Here is a 23,314-nt window from a genome sequence, read left to right as displayed (position 1 = left end):
AGGGGCAGAGAGAAGGAGAGACACAGAATCTGAAAGAGGCTCCAGGCTCTGAGCTGACAGCACAGAGCCCGACAGGGGTCTTGAACTCACAAACTGTGAGATCATAACCTGAGCCAAAGTCGGATGCTTAACCGACTGAGCCACCCAGGTGCCCCATAATTTTTTAATAAAGAATTGATTCATTGATCATAGTCCATGTTAGACTTTTGTCATTAAAATTTCTGCTACCATAGCTTTTCTTTTGTGGATACTTTTCAAAGTTCAGTTTTTCTAGATAGGTGTATGAAGATCAAAAATTGTCAAGATTCATTTTTTTTCTGTTTAAATTATTAACAAACTAGGACAACTTTTGCTATGTAGTTAATTTTGTATTTTCCACCAAGTCTAACTTTTCTCTGACCATCTTTGCAGTTTTTTTGTAGTCCTAAGGTCTTTTTTCTCCAGAACGAATTTTATCTGTACAGTTAAAGCAATTACCAGTTTTATTTATTTTTTATTTTTTTAATGTTTATTATTTATTTTTGAGAAAGAGAAAGAGTCTGTGAATGGGTGAGGGGCAGAGAGAACGGGAGACAGAGAATCTGAAGCAGGCTCCAGACTTGAACCCATGAACCATGAGATCACGTCCTGAGCCAAAGTCAGACACTTAACCGACTGGGCCACCCAGGTCCCCCTACAGCAATGATCAGTTTTATTTTGTGTTGCTTATTATGTTTTGCTAATGACAATTCATTGTGAATTCAATAAAGGATTGATAATTTGCGTTTTATTCTTGCTAATCTGTGATAAAATTGTGAGCGGTTCCCTTTAGAATACTGAAAACTTGCTCTTGCTATTCCGGATTGTACTACTGTATTATTAATTAAAAAAATTTTTTTAAATGTTTTATTTATTTCTAGGAGAGAGAGAGAGACAGCGTGAGCAGGGGAGGGTCAGAGAGAGAGGGAGTCACAGACTGAAACAGGCTCCAGGCTCTGAGCTGGCAGTCAGCACAGAGCCCGACGCGGGGCCCGAACCCACGAACCGTGAGATCATGACCTAAGTGAAAGTCGGACACTTAACCGACTAAGCCACCCAGGCGCCCCTGTATTATTAATTAAATTAGTTCACATCTTTTTAGTCATTTGTGTACAATGTAGTAATTGTCCACACTGTTGACAGAGTAAATAGCAAATGTTCTTGTTGATTCTGAGATAGTGATTATCCTAAACTTTTGCTATATTAATGTCAGATCCATTAAATGAAGATTTTACATTTAAGGTGTGTTTATTCTAGAAATCAAAGTTCTGAAATTCCAAAAGTTATTCCAGTAAGACAAAGTTAAGATGGTCAACCTAAATCCATATTTTATTTAATAATTTACAAAAATCTAAAAATTAAAAATAGAACAAAACAAAACAAACACAACTCAAAAGAACCTGAGTGAAAATCTTAACTTCCTCTGAGCTGGTGACTGGATTTCGCATATACCTTTTACTTACTAATTTTTTAGCCTGCTAGTTTTCATATGAAAATATTTTATAGGGGCACCTGGGTGGCTCACTCAGTTAAGCGTCTGACTGTTGATCTCTGCCTGAGTCTTGATCTTGAGATCATGGGTTTGAGCCCCACATTGGGCTCCCTGCTGGGAGTGAAACATACTTAAAAAAAATTATTAATAGAACTTTTGGGGGACTAATTAATGAACTGTAGCATATATTTGTGAAGTTATAACAATATGGTTTCCAGTGTCCTGAGCAATGGATTTATTTTTCCCAACACTGAGAAACTATTTTTGTCAACATTTTGCAAGTGTAAATTAAAAGGATCTTAATATACTGTATTCTGAAATGATACTTTATTTTCATTTGTTCAAATGCCTAATAAATTCACTTGGTTCACAATTCAAAAGATGAAAAGAGTCTACCAGGAAAAGCTCTTGTGCTCCAACTACCTGGTTCCCTTTCAGGAAATTACTTGTATTAATAATTTGCGTATTTTTCCAGAGATAATTTTTGCATAGACAATTATTTTCTTTCTCTTTTTATGCAGTTGTCAGTATATTAAACCCATTCTAAACCTTGGTTTTTCATTTATTTATTTTTGCTTATTTATTTAAGTATTTTGAGAGATACACAGTGTGAGTGGAGGAGGGGCAGAGAGAAAGAGAGAGAAAGGATATATTTAAGTATCCCACGTAGGCCCCACACTGTCAGAGCAGTGATGCAGGACTTTAAACTAAAAAACCGTGAGATCATGACCCCAGCTGAAATCAAGAGTCAGACGCTTAACTGACTGAGCCACCCAGCCATCCCTGTTTTTTTTTTTAAAGACATAGAAAGTGTTCTGTGATTCTGCTTTAAAATTTCAAGTAGTGAACACAAACAGTGTTTATGTGATTTTTGTTTTATACTTAGTTGTTTGTATACATTTTTCTTCCTGATGTAAATGCCCATGAAGTTTAAGACCTTATATTGATCATCCTTATTTTATTTCAGAGCCTAGTACAGTGTCTTGAACATAAGTGCACAGTAACTTTTTTATTCTAGTCAATAAATTCAACTAGTAGGGAAAAAAGGGGACAAAGAATGGAAATACAGTAGACCCCCCTCCCATCCTCAGGGTACATTCCAAGCCGTCCAGCGGATGTCTGAAACTGTACAGTACCAAACCCTATAAATACTATTTTTCCCCTATACATACATACATATATACATACATACATACCTATGATAAAGTTTAATTTATAAATCATGTATAGTAATATATTAGCAAAAATAAGAGCAATTGTAACAGTACACTGTAATAAAAGTTAAGTGAATGTGGTCTCTCTCAAAATCTTTAAATTTTTTTTTAAGTTTTCCTTTAAGTTTAAAAAAATTTTTTAAGTTTATTTACTTAGAGCAAGCTAGAGAGGCGCAGAGAGAGGGAGAGAGAGAGAATCTCAAGCAGGCTCCATATTGGCAATGCAGAGCCTGATGTGTGGCTTATGCTCACGAACCATGAGATCACAACCTGAGCCAAAATCTAGAGCCAGACATTTAACTGAATGAACCACCCAGGCGCCTCTCTCAAAATTATTGCACTGTCCCTACTCACCCTTCTTCTTCTGATGTTGTGAGATGATAAAATCCCTGTGTGATGAAATGAAGTGAATGATACAGGCACTGTGACGTAGCATTCGGCTCCTGTTAGCCCTCTGATCATTTGATCCTGAACCATGGTTGACAGTGTGTAATAGAAACTGCAGAAAATAAAACAGCGGATAAGGGGGACTACTGTTAAATTCAGGGACAGAAAAGGAAACTGGTGTAGATATTGCAAGCTTCTTAAAGTTAGCTTCTAAATGAAAATGCAAATATAAAGAAAGGCTCCCATAGAGATAAGTGTTTCCTGAAGAGGAGAGAAGAAAAAATTGAGTTGAATGGAGAGAGATGGGGTGGGGACGATGGTGATGAAACGTTGAGAGAGAGAGGGAGAGATTTGCATGGGATTGCCACGCTTTCTTACGACAAACTATAGCTTGCAATAGCCTGGACACTATATTTATAATTTTTTTCCTTGCATAGGGATAATTGTGTGTCCTTTGCCACAAATGTCACGTGAAATTAAACTTCTGCTATTGTGCCTAAAAGCTGAATAGATTAATTTCTATTAGACATGTAATTTCTATTAGACATGTAATAAGTTTACCAGTGCATTTTATTTAATACTTCTAGAGTGCTTTTATCAGTTTTTGACTCCAGTCTATTCTTTATATTGATTTAATTTTACAAATATTTATTGGGTGCCAATTCTTTGATAAGTTGAGACCATCTGAAAATAGAAATCCTTATACTACTCTGGTTATCATCCATATTCATCATTTTTATGATTTTGTAAAATAACATTCTAAGATAAATTCGAAGTAGGAAATCAGACTGTTAATTCCTAGGAAATAGCATGTGTGTAATGTTTGTTGCGAAATTGAGAAAGTATGCTTTAAAGATCTGTTTTCTACACTTTGGGTGCATTTTACTTGTGTAGATAGCCGCTTGTTGGGTTGTTCAGCCATAGGCAAAATTAGATGGTAGCAATTAATGCCTGTCTTTAAAGAAAGAAGAATTGGTGTTGTCTCTCTCTTACTCCTGAGAAGAGTAGTTCTTTCTCTGAAATCCATAATTTATGATTGACATTCTTTTGTCATTTAATTTAGTGCTTCTCCATTTCTACTCTTTTTGAAGAAATGGATATTGCTTCATCTCACTGAAGCTTACTTTCTGTAAGCAGTATTTGTCAGCACATTATGTGGTAGCTAATTATGCATCCTTCTTTTAGAAGCGTATAAAGCTGCTCAACCACCATTTGTTTTTAGGGAAACACAAATCAAAACCACAGCGAGATACCATTCACAACCACTAGGATGGCTGTAATAAAAAAGACAGACAATAACAAGTGTTGGTGAGGATGTGGAGAAATTGGAACCCTCATGCATTGCTGGTGAGAATGTAAAATGGTACAACTCCTTTAGAGAATGGTTTGGCAGTCCTCAAAAGTTAAACATGGAGTTACCATACGACCCAGCAATTCAAACTCCTAGGTATAATACACAGGGAAATTGAAAACATGTCCACACAAAAACTTGAATGTGAATGTTCATAGCAACATTGTTAATACTAGCCAAAAAGTAGAAACAGTTCAAATACCCATCAACTGATGAATATTTAAATGTTAGTATGTTTAAATGGATAAATAAATGGTGATATATTCATGCAACGGAGTATCATTCAACAATAAAAAAGAAGAAAGCTTTGATACATGTTATATGGTAAATGAAAACATTACATTAATTGAAAGATGCCAGGTACAAAAGGCCACACACATATTGTAGGATTCTACTTATATGACATATCCAGGATAAGCAAATCCATGAAGATGGAAAGTAGATTAGTAGTTGCCAGGGAATAGCGTAATGGAGGAAATTAGATTGTGGTGATAAGTCCATAACTTTGTGAATATACTAAACACCATTGAACTGTATTCTTTAAAAGAGTGAATTTTATGGTATGTTAATTATCTCTCACTTTTAAAAAGTATAACAAGCTGCATTTATAAAGCATCTTTGATAAGAAATGTTTTGTAATTTTGGTATATATCAGGCTTCAATCCTTCAGAGACCAAGATTCGAACACCTGATGGGAAAGTGTGGCAGGAGGCTGAATTTCAAAACATGAGTAGAGAACTGTATCGAGACTTAGCACTTCACTTTGCAGGTGAGAGTGGAGCTTTCTTAGATTTTGCGTGTTTTATCGTGTATGCTGTCTAACATCATATTTAAACCTAAAATTGTCACCAAAATAAAGGTATTTCCCTTTTTTAACTGCATGGTATGCTAAAGTAGTTGTGGTTTCAGTCATAAAGCTCTCTCAGCCTCTAGGCTCTGCTCCAGGATTAAAATTAACATACATGGCTGATGAGACAGAAACTAGGCTATTTTTAACTTCAGAGACTTTCTGAGTCAGTCCTGTCTGATTTGAAGGAAACATAGCAGAGTCTAGTTGAAGTTTACTTCTACTAGACTGAGATCTTTGAGATGGTCAGTAATTTGGGCAGGCAGCAGATAAGATGATACTAACAGGGCAAAATACAGAAAGAAAAATCAACGTTATAGGAACGGAATACATTGAGAGAATTGAAAATAGGAGGAACTTAATAGAAGATTGAAGAGCAAAATGGGAAGGTGATGTTGTAATGTTACAAGCTATGGAACACTTAGTGCAGTTTGGGGCAAGATACTGCATCATAGTCTTCTGTCCTTTTTTACAATTGTGGAAATGGAGGTTCACTGAGTAATTTTCCCAAGATTGTATATGAAGAGTAGTTGAGAATGGAAGCCAAAATTCAAAGCCAGCTCTGGCTAACTCTATAGCCCGAGATTTTTCTACTAAGCTCCCATAGAAATTTTGCTAATAAATTTTGTGGTATTATGTGTCCAGTCCAGTTTTTCTAGTATTTTTATTGGAACAGTGTATTCAGGTTTTTTTTTTTTCCCCAGAGATGGAAAAGGAGTTAAGAGTAAAGATTTTGGAATCAGCTTATAAGGGTTCAAATTTTTGCTTTGCCTGTTATTACTTTTGTATACTACCTGTGTTTTTCTCATCTGTAAAAGAGGGATAATAGTAATATACCTCCATAGGTCAGTATTTTTACAGACCAGTAGAATGATGTATGTTAATGAATTCTTTAGGAAGTCTGTCTAGGCGCGCCGGGGTAGCTCGGTTGGTTAAGTGTCTGACCCTTGAATTCGGCTCAAGTCATGATCTTATGGTTTCATGACTTTAAATCCCATGTCAGGGTCTGCATTGACCACGTGGAGCCTGCTTAGAATTCTCCCTATCTCTCTGCCCCAACCTTGCTTGCACTTTCTCTATCTGTCTGAAAATAAATGAATAAACTTAAAAAAAAACGGGGGGGTGGTTTCCTGTCTTTTGAGGCACCTGGGTGGGTTAGTCGGTTGAGCTTCCAACTTTGGCTCAGGTCGTGATCTCAGCGTTTCTAAGTTCAAGCCCTGTGCGAGGCTTACTGCTGTCAGCGCAGAGCCCACTTCAGATTCTCTGTCTTCTCTTTCTGCCCCTCCACCCGCTCATGCTCGTTTTCTTTCTCTCTCTCTCTCTCTCTCTCTCTTTCTCTCTCAAAACATAAACATTAAAAAAAAAAAGTCTTATCTGTTAAGACTATCTTCTCTTTCTGGTGGTTGAACTCTGTCTCTGCTTCTAGCTAGGACTGACCCATCTACTTGTGTTTTAGGTTCCATTTACTCTTGTATATTTAAGGACATCAATTTTTCTTTATTTCCTTTCTTTGGCATCATCAAATTTTCCATCTCTATAAGGTTGGATAAAATGCTGTTACTTCAGCCATCATAAAAGAACTCTGCTTTTGGCCCTGCTGTCTTCAATTACAGCCTTGTTTCTTTCCTATTTACCGTACAACTTCAGAAAGTTGCCTTATACTCATTGTCTCCAGTTTTTCTCCTCCCTTTCACTCTTGAATCCTTTCTATTTGGTTTTTGCTCCAAATTCTCTGTGGACTGCTGATATCAAGGTCATCAGTAACTTCCACATTGCTAAATCCAGTATTTGATTCTCAGTTGTCATCTTGATCTCTCTGTGACATTAGACATGATAAATTACTTCTTTCTTGAAATGCTTCACTTGACCTCTAGGATTCCGTAAGTATTTGATTTTCCTCCTGAGTCTGGGTGCTCCTTTCCAGTTTTTTCTTTTTTAATTATTTTTTTTAACCTAATAGACTCCCTGCTATCTGAACATAGCCATGCCCTGTTCTCAGTATTTGGGTCTGTCCTTTTTTTCTTTCTTTTTCCCTTCCTCTCTCTCTTTATTCTTTTTCTACCTCTGCTGCTGTTTATTTATGTGCACACTAGGTAAGCTCATCTAGTCTCAGGGCTTCAAATATTTTCTGTTGCTGACGATTCCCAAATTTATGTCTCTGGCCCAGACTTTTCCTCTGAACTCAGACTTGTATCCAGCTGCTAACTCTACATCTCCCTTTGGATGTATAATGGATTTCCCAAACTTAATAAATCCAAAATGGAGCTAACGAAATGTGGTCATGATACCCCCTTAAACCTACTCCTTTGGTAGTCCCTCCATCTCTGTAGTTCTATCTTTCTGCTTGTTCAGGCCCCAGATCTTGAATCATCCTTGACTCCTATATTTCTCTCAGACCTTATGTTTCATATTGTTCATAATATATCTAAAATATAACCACTTTCTCCACCTCTGTCACTACTACCTAGATCCAAGCTGCCATCAATCTCTTGTGCGGATTATTGTAGTAGCCTTCTCCCTGGTCTTCCTGCTTCTGTCCTTCTATTAAGCCAGTTATCACAGCTGCTAGAGTAAGCTTGTTAAAATTTAGTTTAGATCATATCACTCCTTTGCCCCAAAACTTCCAAAAACCTCTTGATCTCATTCTTAAGTAAAACCTGAAGTTCTTTTAATGACTTGTAAAGCCACACGATCTGGCCCTCAGTTATGTCTCTGACCCTAGTTCTTTCGACTCTTTGTTCGTTTCACTGACACTGTCCTCCTTGCTGTTTCTCAGGTATGTTCCTGCTTTAGGGCCTTTGACTCATACTTCCACTTTGCTCAGAATGCAGGGCTGTATATGTATTTTAAAGTTTGCATTTCTTCAGATCTGTAATTGAGGTTGATTTTCAAGTTTATATGTATAGCTAGTCTATCCCCCCAGATTGGAATTTAAAAAAATTAGTAGTAATTTATATGTGAAATGGCTTGACATATTTCACTAACATAACCGTAAAAGTGCTTTATTTGGGAATATTATTTTATAAAGTTTTATTCTAGAAGTTCATGAATATCTCACATATGTAGGAATTTTTAAGTGAAATAGGAATCTGTGAAAATACTCACCTGTGAGATTTTAAAAATGATATGACCCTGGCTCAGAAACCATTACTTTTCTAGCTTCTTTCAGTTTGTGAAAATGAGGTAAACTTCTCAAGGGTTTTCTGGGGGAAAAAAACACAACAACAAAACAAAGCAAAAATGAAAAGCATAACATAAAAACTTAGAACTCAACAGTGAGGTTAGTTAGTGGTCATCTGTAGACCTTCCCGTAAGAGGCGTTGGCATTGGTAGCTTATGGGTCACAGAAATGGCCTCAGTGAAGGGTTGTTTTTTTTTTCTCCCCCTACCTGAATCATATGCTTTATACTGATTTTTCATACTGGGAAGAAGATGAGTGGGTGGGTAGGAATCATTATAATATTTACTATAAGTTGTTTCTTCTTTTCAGATGATATCTCTGTGAAAGAGAAACCTGCTGAAAAAAGTAAAGAGAAGAAAGTGGTCAAACCAGTACGAAAAGTCCAAAAGGCAACACAGTTATCAAGTCCGGACGGCAGAACAGGTTACGTTTCTCAGTATCACGTCCATCCCCAGTACATAACACTGGAATGGCATTCTATATAGAAATAAGTGGGCTGGTTTTTTTTTTTAGGCTTATTTATTTTGAGACAGAGAGAAAGAGTGTATGCATGGGGGAGGGGCAGCAAGAGACGGAGAGAACCCCAGGCAGCTCCACTGTCAGCAGGAGCCTGACATGGGGCTCAGATGCATGAACTGTGAGATCATTACTTGAGCCTAAATCAAGAGTTGGATGCTTAACTGACTGAGCCACTCAGGTACCCTGGAAATAAATACTTAATTAACCAGATGTTTTCATTGTTTGGCACATAGAAAAATTCAGTACATTTTATGTATCATTATTTTGTATACGTGTTTTATTGAGGTATGATTGACATCGAATAAGCTGTACAGATACAGAATGTTTGATGAATTTTCACATATATATATATATATATACACCCATGAAACCTTATGTTCACCATAATAGTAAACATATATCTCCCCACTCCAATTGTTTAATTATTATTTTTAATAGAAATTAACCAGATTATAGGTAATGGTTTTTACATAGTAAACTCCCATATACAAACAGATTGCTTATGACTGTCACTACCTTCACTTACTCTCAAAAGAGAATAAATGTTGCATAAGAAAAGTATATTAGTCTATGCCAATATTGGTCAGGCCAGACTCTAGATCAGGACTGGGGAAAAAGAGAACTCCCTAGTTTTGTAGTGATTAACACTTCAGGCCAGTTCAGGTTGCTTGCATTTATAACCTGTTCTGTTCCGTCACGTCTAGCTTTGTTCTTTTGGTAAGTTAGTTTTAATGTCCCTTGGTTTCCCCATATGTAAAATGGGAAAGCAGTAGTAACTCTCTCACAGGGTTGTTGTGAAAACTAAAATAGTTAATACCTAAAAGCATTTGGTATATAGTATTTGGCATATGGCAAGCACTCAGATGTTAGGTATGAGTCCATTAATAATAATTATTATTTCTGGCTATACTGAAATAGGCTTTTTAGCTGTCATTTAAAAATTTTTTTAATGTTTTATTTATTTTGAGAGAGGCAGAGACAGATGCGGGAGAGGCAGAGAGAGAGAGCACAGAAAATGCACCAGGCTCTGAGCTGTCAGCACAGAGCATGACACAGGACTCGAACTCATGTAACACAAGATCATGACCTGAGCCGAAGTCGGACGCTTAACTGACTGAACCACTCAGGTGCCCCTGTTTAGCTGTCCTATTTATGTTAGTGAGTAATTTGGCCTGAGAAAGTGGAGGAAGTTGAAATTTGTCACTTTCAGTTTGGAGACATTCAGAATCAAACATTCATACATTCATTTATTATGCAGATATTTTTGAGCACTTGATACATGTGATGCACTGTGTTTATAAGCTTAAGCAGTACAGTGGTTAGGTAGGATGCACATGGCCCCTACCCTCTTGGAATTTATAATCTTGTTGGGAAAACAGTAGATACATAGTTACAATAGAATGTGATGAATGTGTGATAGGGAATTATGGGAACATGAAGCAGGAATGATGAGGCACTGGTGTTTATATATATATATATATGTATATATATATATATAAAGTTTATTTATTTTGAGAGCCCTGACACAGGGCTGGATGTCACAAACCATGAGATCATGACCTGAGCTGAAATCAGGAGTTGGATGCTCAACTGACTGAGCCACCCAGGTGCCCCAGGGGCACTGGTCTGTTGTTGTTTTGTGTTTTTTTTTTAAATTTTTTCAATGTTTTTATTATTGAGAGACAGAGCATAAGCATGGGAGGGGCAGAGAGATGGGGAGACACAGAATCTGAAAGAGGCTCCTGGCTCTGAGCTGGCAGTCAGCACAGAGCCCAATGTGGGGCTCGAACTCCCAAACCAGGAGATCATGACCTGAGCCAAAGTCAGACACTTAACTGACTGAGCCACCCAGGCGCCCCCAGAGGCACTGGTTTTTAACGAGAGACTTGTTTTTCCTATCATAGACTAATCTATGGAATATGAAATAACAGATTTTGTGACACCCGTTGTTACCTCTAGATATCAGAATGACCCTGACTGTATACAAATTAAAATTTTATAAGAACATGAATTACCTGAACACAAAGCTAATATTTACATTAAAAAATATGGCAAAGTGTTATTTTTCATGATGAATTCACATTCATCAAAATGTAATATTCTTGCCAGGGGCATAGTTTGAAATGAAGCACTAGGACCATTATAACTTGTAAACACCGATCCTGGATGGTGCTTATCCAGTGTTGTGGCAGGCTGATTCCTGTGTGCGCTGTGCAGTGACTGACGGAGAATCATTAAGTGTGCTAATGCTGTATTAATAGTTTATCTATAATGAAAGTCCCCTTTTTCTACCAATGACTGCAATGAGACTATTCCAGAAAGCCAGAATTTAGAAACAACCACACAGCATATTCAGAAGCCAACATTTATAAATAACTACCCAGTATATTCATGGTTGCTTGCTTTCGATTCAGAAATCAAATGAAGCTGAACTTGAAGAGAAGCCTGTTCTTTCATTTTGCTTAAGAACATAAAGTTTCTTATAAGTAGATTGAACAGTAGACTTAAAGGCTTTTAAATATTTTAGATAGATCGCTTAAGGTTAATAACAAGGTACGAAAACATTTATAGAGTAAACAGATTCATAATTCATGTTTCTTTATACTAGATGTTTTCATTAAAACTGCAGTTACATTTAAACTTTTAAATTGAAGCCTTTTTAAAAGACTCTAAATAGGATATCCTTTATTATAAATGTAATAAAACAGTATTACAGAAAGCTTGAAAAATAGAAGAAAACAGAAAACCAATTTGTTTATTTCCTTACAGTAGTTTTAAAATCATAATGGTAGGTGATATAATCATTGTATACATAACATTTTATCTTTTTCTCTTAGCACCTTACTACCAGAACATTTCTCTTCTTATGGAAATTATAATTTGAAATAGCCACACGGTACTCCACCTGTGTTGGAGTACGATGGTCTAATTTTAATTATTTTACAGTCTGAAAGTTGTAAATAAAAAGTTTTCCTTAGTCAGCAGCTATGTTTAGTGGATCGAACTTTTATGAACTTTTATAATGAGGGCAGCTTATACTGTTGATGATGTTTGCTTTTTGAGTGCCATTGTTTTATGCATAAAAAAGTAATGTACAGTTCTGGTATGTATCTATAAAATATAATGTGAAATTCTCTATAATACCATCCCCTTAACAGTAATCACTATTAACTGTTACATGTTTCTTTAGATTTTTTTCCTGTGCTTAGCTTAAGTCATTTGTCCATTCAGCAGACATACGTTTTACGTGCCAGGTACTATTGGTAAACCAAACACTTACTATACTTAAGATACGTTTTTTGTTCTGTACCCAAACTGTTGGATTCAGTGTTCTACTTCTTGAGGATTCAAGAATCATTACGGAGCTCCTGGGTGGCTCAGTCAGTTAAGTGTCTTAACTTTGGCTCAGGTCATGATCTCACGGTTTGTAGGTTCGAGCCCCGTGTCGGGCTCTGTGCTGACAGCTCACAGCCTGGAGCCTGCTTTGGATTCTGTGTCTCCCTCTTTCTCTGCCCCTCCCCTGCTCACATTCTGTCTCTTTCTCTCTCAAAAATAAACATTAAAAAAAAAAAGAATCATTAATATTTTTGGTACTTCCAAAGCATTTTATACTTATTTGAGCTGTGTGGATAAATCAAGATTTAAAGACTGCTAATTAATATTGGGGACATAGGACTAAAAATTAGATTGTAAACCCTTTGATTTTGGTATAAGATCATCATAAGATTAATTATGAAGCCCGTATGGTTGAGTAGATATACTTGGAAGTTTTAAATTCAACCCAATATGTGTATGTGTGTATCTTTTAGGTAGCAGTCGTCTGATAAGTACATCCTCTTGGCGAGATGGACAAAAATTAGTAAAGAAGATTCTGGGGCCTGCACCCAGAATGGAGCAAAAAGAGCGAAGAACAGCATCAAGTGACAGAAGTGGAAGAGAAAGAACTACTAAGTCTGGTGAGGAATTAAATTATTAAATTGTTTCAGTAATTAAAATTGTTGAGAAAAGCAATTAAAAATTAGTTGTATAAGTATGTAGAGAGGGTGAAAGTACTCTTGAGAATGCTTTCAGCATTTGGTTTATAATTGTGAATGTAGCTCAAAAAAGAACTGTTCTATTGGGCTTGTCTGTGGATAATTCCATATATAGATGTTATGATGACTTTTATTAAGGATCGTATTTGTTATATTAATTACATTTAGCTGCCAGCTGCATAGAAAAGCATCATTTAATTAGATTTTATTAGACTTTTAGGGACCATAAGAGACTAAGTCCGATTTTCTTATCCCTACGTACACAAACATAGGCAGACATTCACACTACTGGCTTTGTTTATGTGACAGATTAGGAGATAGGCCCTGGGAGAAAAGTGATTTTTCTCAGGGTGTATATTCAGTGGGTGGCAAAATGTGATCTAGGATCCAGAACTCTTTGGTTTGACCCTCATGTCCATTACTTTTCTCTTTCTGAAATATTTTAAATGCTCTTCGAAATAACTAGTTACTTGTTTCTTGAACACTAATTTTGGGAAATGAAATATAAGTTCACTGCAGGCCAGCTTTACTTTTTCAGGAACAAAATTTGCTTTAATTAATTTGAGCTTCTGGAATGGATTCAGTAGAAATGCAATGACAACTATAATTTGAGACAGAAATCAATATATACTTTGCATTTACTCCTCATTACTTTCACTAGCTTATAAGTAAACTCATAAGCCTTCTTGGTTTAAAATCAAGCCATGTCAGTAAACATTTAGATTTAAAAGTGATTGTTTTCCTACATATTTTTTTTTTCTGTTATTCATTGGAGAGTTGTGGCAGCTAAACACTGTTAGTTTTGGGGCATGGTGAGATAGTAATATTAAATATGCACATGGGAGAGAAATAGTAATTCTCTATTAATATTAATACTTAAATATTCACATCAACAATAAGATCTGTCTTTATTTCAAAAAAATTAACAATGCATTGTTTAAATGTCAAGGAAATATAATTGTTGTTTTTTTTAAAGTTTATTTATTTTTGAGAGAATAAGCAGAGGAGAGGCAGAGAGAGGAAGAGAATCTGCACTATCAGTGCAGAGCCTGATGCGGGGCTTGAATTTACGAACGCTGAGATCATGACATGAGCTAAAATCAAGACGTAAGCTGAAATCAAGAGTTGGACGCTTGACTGACTGAGCCACCCAGGAACCCCAGAAGTCTAGTTTTTTAGAAGATTGAAATTATTTTCTTCTAAAAAGCTGTTTTTCTTTTCTTCTGTAAAATTCTTTAAACGACTTTATAAGATATTTGAATTTGAGTTTAAAATAAAGTAACATTCCCGAATTTTCTCCTTACTGCAGTAAATCTTAGGAATGAATTTAGGATTTTAATACATTGCTAACAGTTCATATTTTGCAGGGAGTCATATTGGAAGAGCAGAATCTGATCCTAGATTGGATGTTTCGCATAGACATCTTCCACGAAACTCAGAACGTTCGAGAAGTAGAACTCGGTCTGAGACTAATACAAAGAAATTAGCTCCATCTCTTCCAGATAATAAACAGGAGGAAAATACTGCCTTAAATAAGGACTTTTTACCTCTTGAAATTCGTGGAATTCTTGATGACCTACAGTTGGATTCTACAGTTCAAGCTGCAAGGCAAGAAACAGGAGAGTTACTGAATCAGAAGTCCTCAGCACCAGTACAAGCTCCTAGGAGTCACAGCCCAGTTAAAAGAAAACCTGACAAAATAACAGCCAATGAAGACCCCCCCGTTATTTCCAAAAAACGCCACTATGACACAGATGAGGTACGACAGTACATTGTTAGACAGCAGGAGGAAAGGAAGAGGAAGCAAAATGAAGAGAAGAAGGCTCAGAAGGAGGCCACCGAGCAGAAGAACAAACGATTACAGGAGCTCTATCGGAAACAGAAAGAAGCCTTTACTAAAGTAAAAAATGTGCCTCCTTCTGAGCCGTCAGTAACTAGGCGACTGCAGGAAACTTACTCCAAATTGCTACTAGAAAAGACTTTGCTTGAAGAGCCGCCTCATCAACATGCTACGCAGGAAACACAGGTAATAGTAGTGTCAGAAATACAAAGGGAAGTATGCATGATTAGAAAAGGCTTGTTCACCATTTTGTTGCCACCAGTTCTAATATTCAGACAGATGCTCAGACAGTATTTGTTATAGTGATGATCTTTTCATGACATTTATTTTATGTGAAGAGTAATTTGATAAATAATGATTGGAAAGAAGTGCTACGTTTAGCATTTCCTAGAGTGAGTGTAACTGATCTCAGTTCATCTCATCTTTATTAGTTCTATCCTTGCCTAGTTTTCCTTATGTTACTGAGCATAAAGCTAGATGATGTTCATAAAAGCCTAGTTTTGTGATCTGTGCTGTAACTAGAGAATATCCTATAGTTTGTAATAATATTATGATTATTGCTGTTGTTTTAAGAATAACATTCAGTACATGCCATGTACCTACCACAGACTGTTAAAGGCTTTATAGGCTAAAGCTTCAGTAAATCCTCACAACTCTGAGAAGGTAAGTACTACTAGTATTTCTAGGTGAAAAACTGAGCTTTAGAAAGAGTAATGTTTCCTTTAAATTTTATAGTATTAGGTGCCCTCCTTGGTTTTCCGATGTAATTTTGCTGTTAATTGTAATGGCTGCTTTTTCAGACAAACTAAATTTGGTTTTGTTTTAAGAGAAAAAAGCCCTCACATTTTATGATCTTTGTAAAGTTGAAGTGATTTAATATTTGTCTTATGTACTCCCTGAACATATCTTTGTGATGCGAGTCAGTTAAATTTAGTGTCCTTTTCTCCTAGACTAGACCAGGGTATCAACCTTCTGGAGAATCTGACAAAGAAAACAAAGTCCAGGAACGTCCCCTAAGTGCATCTTCCAGCAGTGACCTGTCTCTGTCAGAACCTCCACAGCCTCTTGCAAGGTAAAATGGGGAGAATGAAATATGATTAAGATTCTTTCCATGAACTTTAGTATGCTAGTCTATGCCCAGTGCATTCTGTTGACTGACCTTGTATGTGGGCAAGAACTTTATTAAGAAATTGGTTAATATCTTCTGGTGGATACTTCAGCATGGTGTACCTGCTGCACACGCTGTTTGGTCCCACTTTTACCTGTCCCTTACCCCCAGGGACCCTGCAGTTGGAAGCACTATTGCTTTCTCTCAACTAAACACTCAGTAAAACTTCGTTGGATGAATGAACCGCAGTGAAATTAATATTTTAAAGTTATTTGTGGTGAATAATTTTCAAAAGGCACGTCTGTATCTACTACTATTCAAAATTTCTTCATATGACTCATTCCATTTTATCCATCATACCTTTCAAAAGCTGTATTTGGATATGCATCTGAACACATGAAGAAGGGCTAGGAATAAGAGCTGGATTGCTGATCAAGGACTTTTATACCTTGTTGGCTTAAATTTTTTTTTTTCTTCCTGTAATATATTGTTTGCAGTGAAGTAAAAAACAAACCCTATGCAAGGAATTTGAGGGGATTTTGAGATTATATGGTTTTAAACACTTTAAAATAACCGTTTTGAGGAGAGAAACATTTTTTTTTTTTTTTTAAATGTTTTATTTATTTCTAGGAGAGAGAGAGACAGCGTGAGCAGGGGGAGGGTCAGAGAGAGAGGGAGTCACAGACTGAAACAGGCTCCAGGCTCTGAGCTGGCTGTCAGCACAGAGCCTGACGCGGGGCTCGAACCCATGAACCGCGAGATCATGACCCAAGCGAAAGTCGGACGCTTAACCGACTAAGCCACCCAGGCGCCCCGAGGAGAGAAACATTTTGAAACTCTTCTTTGAGAATGCGCAAATAAAGATCAAATCACATCCCAATTTTGGGTTAATATACATGGTCCTTTCACTCCATTGCCCTGCCAAAGAGTAAAAATACTGATAAGAATAGCTAACATTTATTGTGTACTTGTTAGTTTCCAGACACTAATCTAAGTACTTTGCATATATTATTTTATTTATTCTTGTAATTCCTTGAATTAGGCATTAATGTTATACCCATTTTACAGAGAAGGTCATTGAGGCCTAGAATTTAATTAATTTTCTCAAAGATCAGAACATTAGTGGTAGAGAGGGATTTGAACTTAAGGCGTCTGATTCCAAAAACCTGTGCTTTTAACCACTCGACACACCGCCTCCCAATAAGTTTCATATGATTTATTTAAAGTTGTAAATACCTGTCAAATCTGAAGCATAAATAAACTTTAAAGTTGTTTTTTTTTTTGAATTTGAATACCTTCAGTATGTTTACTCTTCAGTTTATCTCAGTCCCATTATTATTGTCAGACAAACTTTGCTGGCTTCATGTCTTCTGTTTTATCTGTCCTGAATTTCCTTCCAACTCTAAACAAGTTAGTCAGCATTAAAAACGAATCAGACGTAAACAGATCGATTATAGTTAGTGTGAGCATGGTCCTTTCCTTTTTTTTTTTTAAAGTTTATTTATTTTGAGAGAGAGTGAGAGTGCACCAGCAGGGGAGGGGCAGAGAGAAACGAGAGGCTGCACTGTGAGTGCAGAGCCTGATGTGGGGCTCATTCCCACAAACTGTGAGATTGTGACTTGAGCTGTAATCAGGAGTTGGATGCCTAACCAACTGAGCCACCCAGGTGCCCCTTTCCTTTTTTTAATATCAGATTTCTTCAACTTGTGATATGTAATCTTTTGCCTCCACTCACCCTCTGCCCATTTCTTAGGTTCACCATTTCTGTTAGTAGTCTTTTCGTATCTCAGTTACTTTATGCTTGGAAGCATGGCATTACTTTTCTGTGCCCTTTATGCCCCATATTCTTCATTAGCTGCGTGGAAAACTCCAAATTACGTATCTGACCTTGAACACCTTGAAGATCTAGCTCAAAAGTCACTTCCCTTGGCTAGCAGAGTTTATTGTTTTCTCTCCACACTCTATTGAACTTTATATATCTTTATGTTAGTACTTACGACATTGTATTTTAGCTATTTATTAGTCTCTCATCCATGCTAGATCTTGAGAAACGAGAGTAAGATTTAGTCTTAATTGGATTAAGCCTTTCCATTTTTGTCTCCCCTCTTCCTCTACCATCAACGTAGTGCCCGGCATATAATTGGTGCTGAAATACTTGAATTTATTTATTTATTTATTTATTTATTTATTTATTTATTTTTAAATACTTGAATTTAAAGATCTTGGATTTACTCAGCAATATCTTTTATATTTATAACTTCCTCTTTGGTCATTTGTTTTTAAAGTTTATTTATATTGAGAGAGAGAATGAGAGAGAGAGTGAGAATCCCAAGCAGGCTTCTCCCTATCAGTACAGAGCCCACTGTGGGGCTCAAACTCATGAACCGTGATATCATAACCTGAGCTGAAGTCAAGCGTCAGATGCTTAACTGACTGAGCCTCCCAGGTGCCCCTATAACCTCCTTTGTATTCCCATCACTACCAACTTAGTTTGAGACCTAATAACCTCACACTTTATATTTTATGGCATGAGTCTTCCTTCATTCCATTTTTGTAGCAGCCCTTCAACATAAAAGTTGGCTATTATACAACCTCTAACCAAACCTTGCATGGCATGCTTTCCAGGCTTTTCACTCTGGTTTCCTTCCTCCAGATGATTCCTTTGTATTTACTTGGTAAGGCTTCACATTTCTCCATACTAGTTTGGTCAAAGATGCAGCCTGTCCAGATAACTTTGAATCATAATTTGATAATTTGTTGGGTTAGCCATGCTTCCTGGCTTTCTATCATCTGTGAATTTTATAAGCATATCTATATGTCATCATCTAAAAATAATGGACAAGACCAAGGACAAAACTTGAAGTTCTTTTTTATAAGCATCTTCCTAGTAGTTCACATTGACCTTTAATTTTTTTTATAATATTGCTTAATATACAAAGTGTCCATGGTCTGGAAATGTAGGTGGATTATATAATGTCACCTAGGACATCTTTGTTCGGTTTCTGTATTTTATGGACAATCTGCTCTGTATTGTATATTCATAATTGTTATTCATAGTTTTGCATTGGTACTCATTTGATGTTCATTAATTTTTTTTTTTTTTTAGGATGAAATTGTAGGGGTGCTTGGCTGGCTCAGTCGGTGGAGTGTGTGACTCTTGATCTTGGGGTCATGAGTTCTAGTCCTATGTCAGATGTAGAGATTGATTAAAAATAAAGTCTTTAAAAAAATGAGATTGCAATAATCTCCTTATTTTTTCAGTATGTACAATGTTAAACATAAACATTTATTAAATATTTGCTGATTAGGATAATGACTATCATGCTTATGTTAGTATTCAGCAAACTTAAGCACTTCTCTTTTATATAACATTTAAGAAAAAAATTTTTTTTAACATTTATTTATTTTTGAGAGACAGAGTGAGACAGAGTGTGAACCGAGGAGGGGCAGAAAGAAAAGGAGACACAGAATCCGAAGCAGGCTCCAGGCTCTGAGCAAACATTCAGCACAGAGCCTGATGCGGGGCTCGAACCCACGAACTGTGAGATCATGACCTGAGCCGAAGTCGGAAGCTTAACTGACTGAGCCACCCAGGCACCTCATTTTCTTTTATATAACATTTTTAAATGAAGGGGTAGAGCCAGTGTTGTAAAGAATTCTGTTCACAGAGTTTTAAAGGTTACAAATTCTTCTTTTTAATTAATGGTTTAAAAAATATGTCTTAGTTGAAGAAAGCAGTTTTCGTGATGACATTTCATTTTTATGAAATAACAATGCCAGAACACAACACACACATAGAAAAATGTTTGGAAAAGATCTAATTCTAAATGGAATATTAATATGCCTGTTTCTGTTGTTTAGCTATGAGTGATGTCTTTTTTTATCCTCTTTGTCCTTTTTTTTGGGTGGTGAGTGTGCATTACTCTTATGAGAAAAAAAAAGAAGTTAAAAAAACTGGCGGCTTAGTCATGAGTTACCATCTTAACTAACATCTGTGACTTTCATTTCCAGAAAGGACTTGATGGAACCTACTTGGATGCAGCCTGACAGATTGAGCCCACGAGTCCACAGTTCTCAACCACAGCCTCTTGCTGGATCAGCTGGAAATTTACTCTCCCAGCTCTTGAGTCTAGAGCATGTAGGAATTTTGAATAAGGATTTTGAATCTATTTTACCACCCAGGAAGAATCATCATATGGCCTCAGGGCCATTAACTTTTACACCTCAACCATATCTGACCTCACCAGCTGCTCATCCAGATGCCTTGTTAAAACCTAGTGCCAGCCAATATAAGAGTAAACTGGATCGTATTGAAGCCTTGAAAGCAACAGCTGCTTCTTTGTCCAGCAGGATTGAAAGTGAAGCCAAGAAATTAGCTGGGGCTAACATTAACTATGGGTCAGTGTGGAGCACTGAGTATGATGTACAGCAAACACCCCAAGCAGATGGATCTTGGACAAAGGCTATAAGTCCACCTATGAAAGAAGATACTGAAGATGTTTTCTCTGCCCGAATTCAAAAGATGATTGGAACCTGTGTATCTCATGCAACTTTTGATGACGACCTTCCTGGTGTAGGCAACCTTAGTGAATTTAAAAAGCTTCCCGAGATGATAAGACCTCACAGTGCCATATCAAGGTTCAGAATGCCATCCCCTGGTCCCAAACCAGAAGGGCTGCTGGCACAGTTGTGTACGAGGCAGGCTGACTCTTCTAACTCTGATATGCAAGCTTGTTCTCAAGACAGAGCAAAATTGTCTCTTGGTTCCAGCACAGATTCAGTCAGTGAAGGGCCTCTTCTTAGTGAGGGGAGTCTCTCTGAAGAAGAGGGAGGCCATGATGAACAGCCCCCACTGAAGGTAGCAGAAATCTTAAAGGAAAAGGAATTTTGTGCTGGTGAAAGAAATGGTTATGAACCCATCAAAGAATTTCAGAAGGAAGCTGAAAAATTCTTGCCACTTTTTGGGCACATAGGTGGTACACAAAACAAAGGACCATGGGAAGAATTGGCAAAGGGAAGTCCACATAGTGTCATTATTATTTTTACAAAATCCTATCAGTTGTATGGAAAAGGTGAGAAAAATAAGTAAGCCTTGTGCTATTTGTATGTTATCTTAAGATAAATCATGTAATAATTCTGTACAAGATAATACTTAATACAAATTTTCATTACTCATGAGAATAATGGAGACTGATTGTCTAAATTAGTCTAAATTAATCTAAATTATCTGCAAGCTTCCACTAGAGTATTGCAATTTAATCTTTAAAATGTCATTTTTTTAGTTATTGTCATGAACCATAGTTGATTGGTAGTTATAGAGATTTTGGTCTACTTCAGAGGAATTCATTGGTGGTATAGAGGATAGGTATGTATCAAGTATACTCTAGGTTTTCTGTGACTATAGTTTCGTATTTATATAGAAAATAACTATTTCTTAATACAGTGATTGGTGAGTCATTGGGAATACAGTGGTCAAGAACTGAGGGGCAACTGTAGTAACATTTCTAATATGGAAGCTATTACTGCTGTTCAAAACCAATTTTAAAAATATTCACACTTCGAACAGTAATGTAGCTATATATTGGGGTCATGAAACAATTAACTTCTAAAGTTTGTTTCTTCTCCCCGATAGACTTAATTCCTTCAAGTCCCTTTCTCTGTTCTTCTACTGTAGGTGGATACTACCCACTTTATGCTTAGATAACCTTAGAATTTCCAGGTCAGAGAATGAGACTGAGCCTTTAGTCAGCTGTTGATATCTGTAGGTTTTTTATTTCCTTTCTACACAGTGAGCACCTTATTTGATAAATGAATTGATTTCGTCTGCTCATTTTATGCTTAACTGGGTATCACAGTGCATTTTCCTAGAATTTGTATTTAGCTACTTTGTTATGATCTTGTGCAGGCCTCTTAATGTACCACTGATCTCTTGTGTTTAACACTTATTTCTAGAGGTGGTACTTAAAAATTTTTTTTTGATGAAAGCAAAATGCTTTTTATTTTTACCTTATTTTTTTAAGTTTGTGTATTTATTTATTGAGAGAGAAGAGTGTGTGTCAGAGTGTGAGTGGGGGAGGGACAGAGAGAGAGGGAGACACAGAATCTAAAGCAGGCTTCAGGCTCTGAGCTGTCTGCACGGAGCCCAACGTGGGGCTCAAACTCACAAACTGAGATCATGATCTGAGCTGAAGTCAGATGCTCAACTGACTGAGCCACGTAGGCACATCTCAAAATGCTTTTTAAACAATATCCTCATTTTTTGTAAGAAAATTTGTATTTTTTTCTTAAATCCTTTTATAAACTTTTATTAAGATCTTAGAGTTAAACTGAAATATTTAGAGTTGAAATGATCTCTTATTTAGGATTTGCTTCAAAATAGTCTGGGGAGGGGAGTGAGAAATAAAGGGAATAGGAAGTTCCACTGAAACTTGATTGGTCATGTACTGGTAATTGTTGAAGCTGGGTGATGGAGTCCTTGGTTTCATTATGCTATTTTTCTCAACTTGTATGTTTGAAAATTTCACTAATAAAGTGTTTAAGATGTATTGTTAGATATAAAGATAAATTGAAAAGAAGCACTAATAAAAGCACACCAAAATGTTCCCTAAATCCATGTTGTTAATCCCCGTCTTGTGGAATGCTTTGCTTGTAGTTGTTTTATTTTTGTTTTAAAGCACAATTCAACTACTACTTTCAACAGGGTTTGAAGACAGGTTGGAAAGAGGAACCTCAGCTTCACGGCCTTTAAATGCTGTCACGACTCCTCTGAGCAGTGTTTCATATGAAGATGATTTTGTCTCCTCTCCAGGGAGTGGGACTTTGACAGAAAGAAAATCAGCTCTTGAACCTAAGTAAGAATATGTTGACAATATGGACTAAAATGCAAAGAGTGAGAAAAATTTACAAATGAGAACTGTGGTGTGACTCTTAGTTTTGTTTGTTTAAAGACACATGTAGAGGCTGCATAACATAGTGCTTATTAAGAGCATGGGCTCTGGATCCAGACCTTCTGGGTTTAAATCCTGGCTCTCCTCATATTAGTTGTTTGTCTCCAGGCATACTACTTAACCCTCCCTGCTTCAGTTTCCTTCTCTGTAAAATAGGGAAAATAAATTGTTCCTGCTTTATAGTATGTTATGAATATTCAGTGAAACACATAGTACTTAGAACAGGGCCTGGCACATAGTAAGCAGAGTTCAAGTTAAGTCAGTCTGTGAACACCTAGTAGAGGAGGGCATCGGGAAACTATCCCATGGTATACTAATGTGAGAGGATTAAGAAATGGTTTTCTGTGATCAGTTGAGGATGACCAGGTAGATCCTT

The 23,314-nt window shown here is 36.6% G+C and overlaps 1 protein-coding gene across 1 annotated transcript in view; it reads left to right on the top strand.

Moving 5' to 3' along the window:
- Positions 1 to 23,314, top strand: part of CEP350 (centrosomal protein 350) — a 144,197-nt gene that overhangs the window by 28,697 nt on the left and 92,186 nt on the right. The window contains exons 7-13 of the mRNA XM_039249495.1: positions 5,118 to 5,231; positions 8,800 to 8,913; positions 12,819 to 12,965; positions 14,411 to 15,069; positions 15,834 to 15,955; positions 20,003 to 21,063; positions 22,692 to 22,842. Coding sequence (XP_039105426.1) covers positions 5,118 to 5,231; positions 8,800 to 8,913; positions 12,819 to 12,965; positions 14,411 to 15,069; positions 15,834 to 15,955; positions 20,003 to 21,063; positions 22,692 to 22,842 — 2,368 coding nt within the window. The remainder of the gene's footprint in view (positions 1 to 5,117; positions 5,232 to 8,799; positions 8,914 to 12,818; positions 12,966 to 14,410; positions 15,070 to 15,833; positions 15,956 to 20,002; positions 21,064 to 22,691; positions 22,843 to 23,314) is intronic.

The sequence above is a fragment of the Hyaena hyaena genome, unplaced genomic scaffold, assembly GCF_003009895.1.
Source record: "Hyaena hyaena isolate Hyena2069 unplaced genomic scaffold, ASM300989v1 scaffold_339, whole genome shotgun sequence".
Classification (NCBI taxonomy): domain Eukaryota; kingdom Metazoa; phylum Chordata; class Mammalia; order Carnivora; family Hyaenidae; genus Hyaena; species Hyaena hyaena.
Note: the sequence above shows the minus strand (reverse complement) of the source record. Positions and strands in the feature narration are given on the sequence as shown.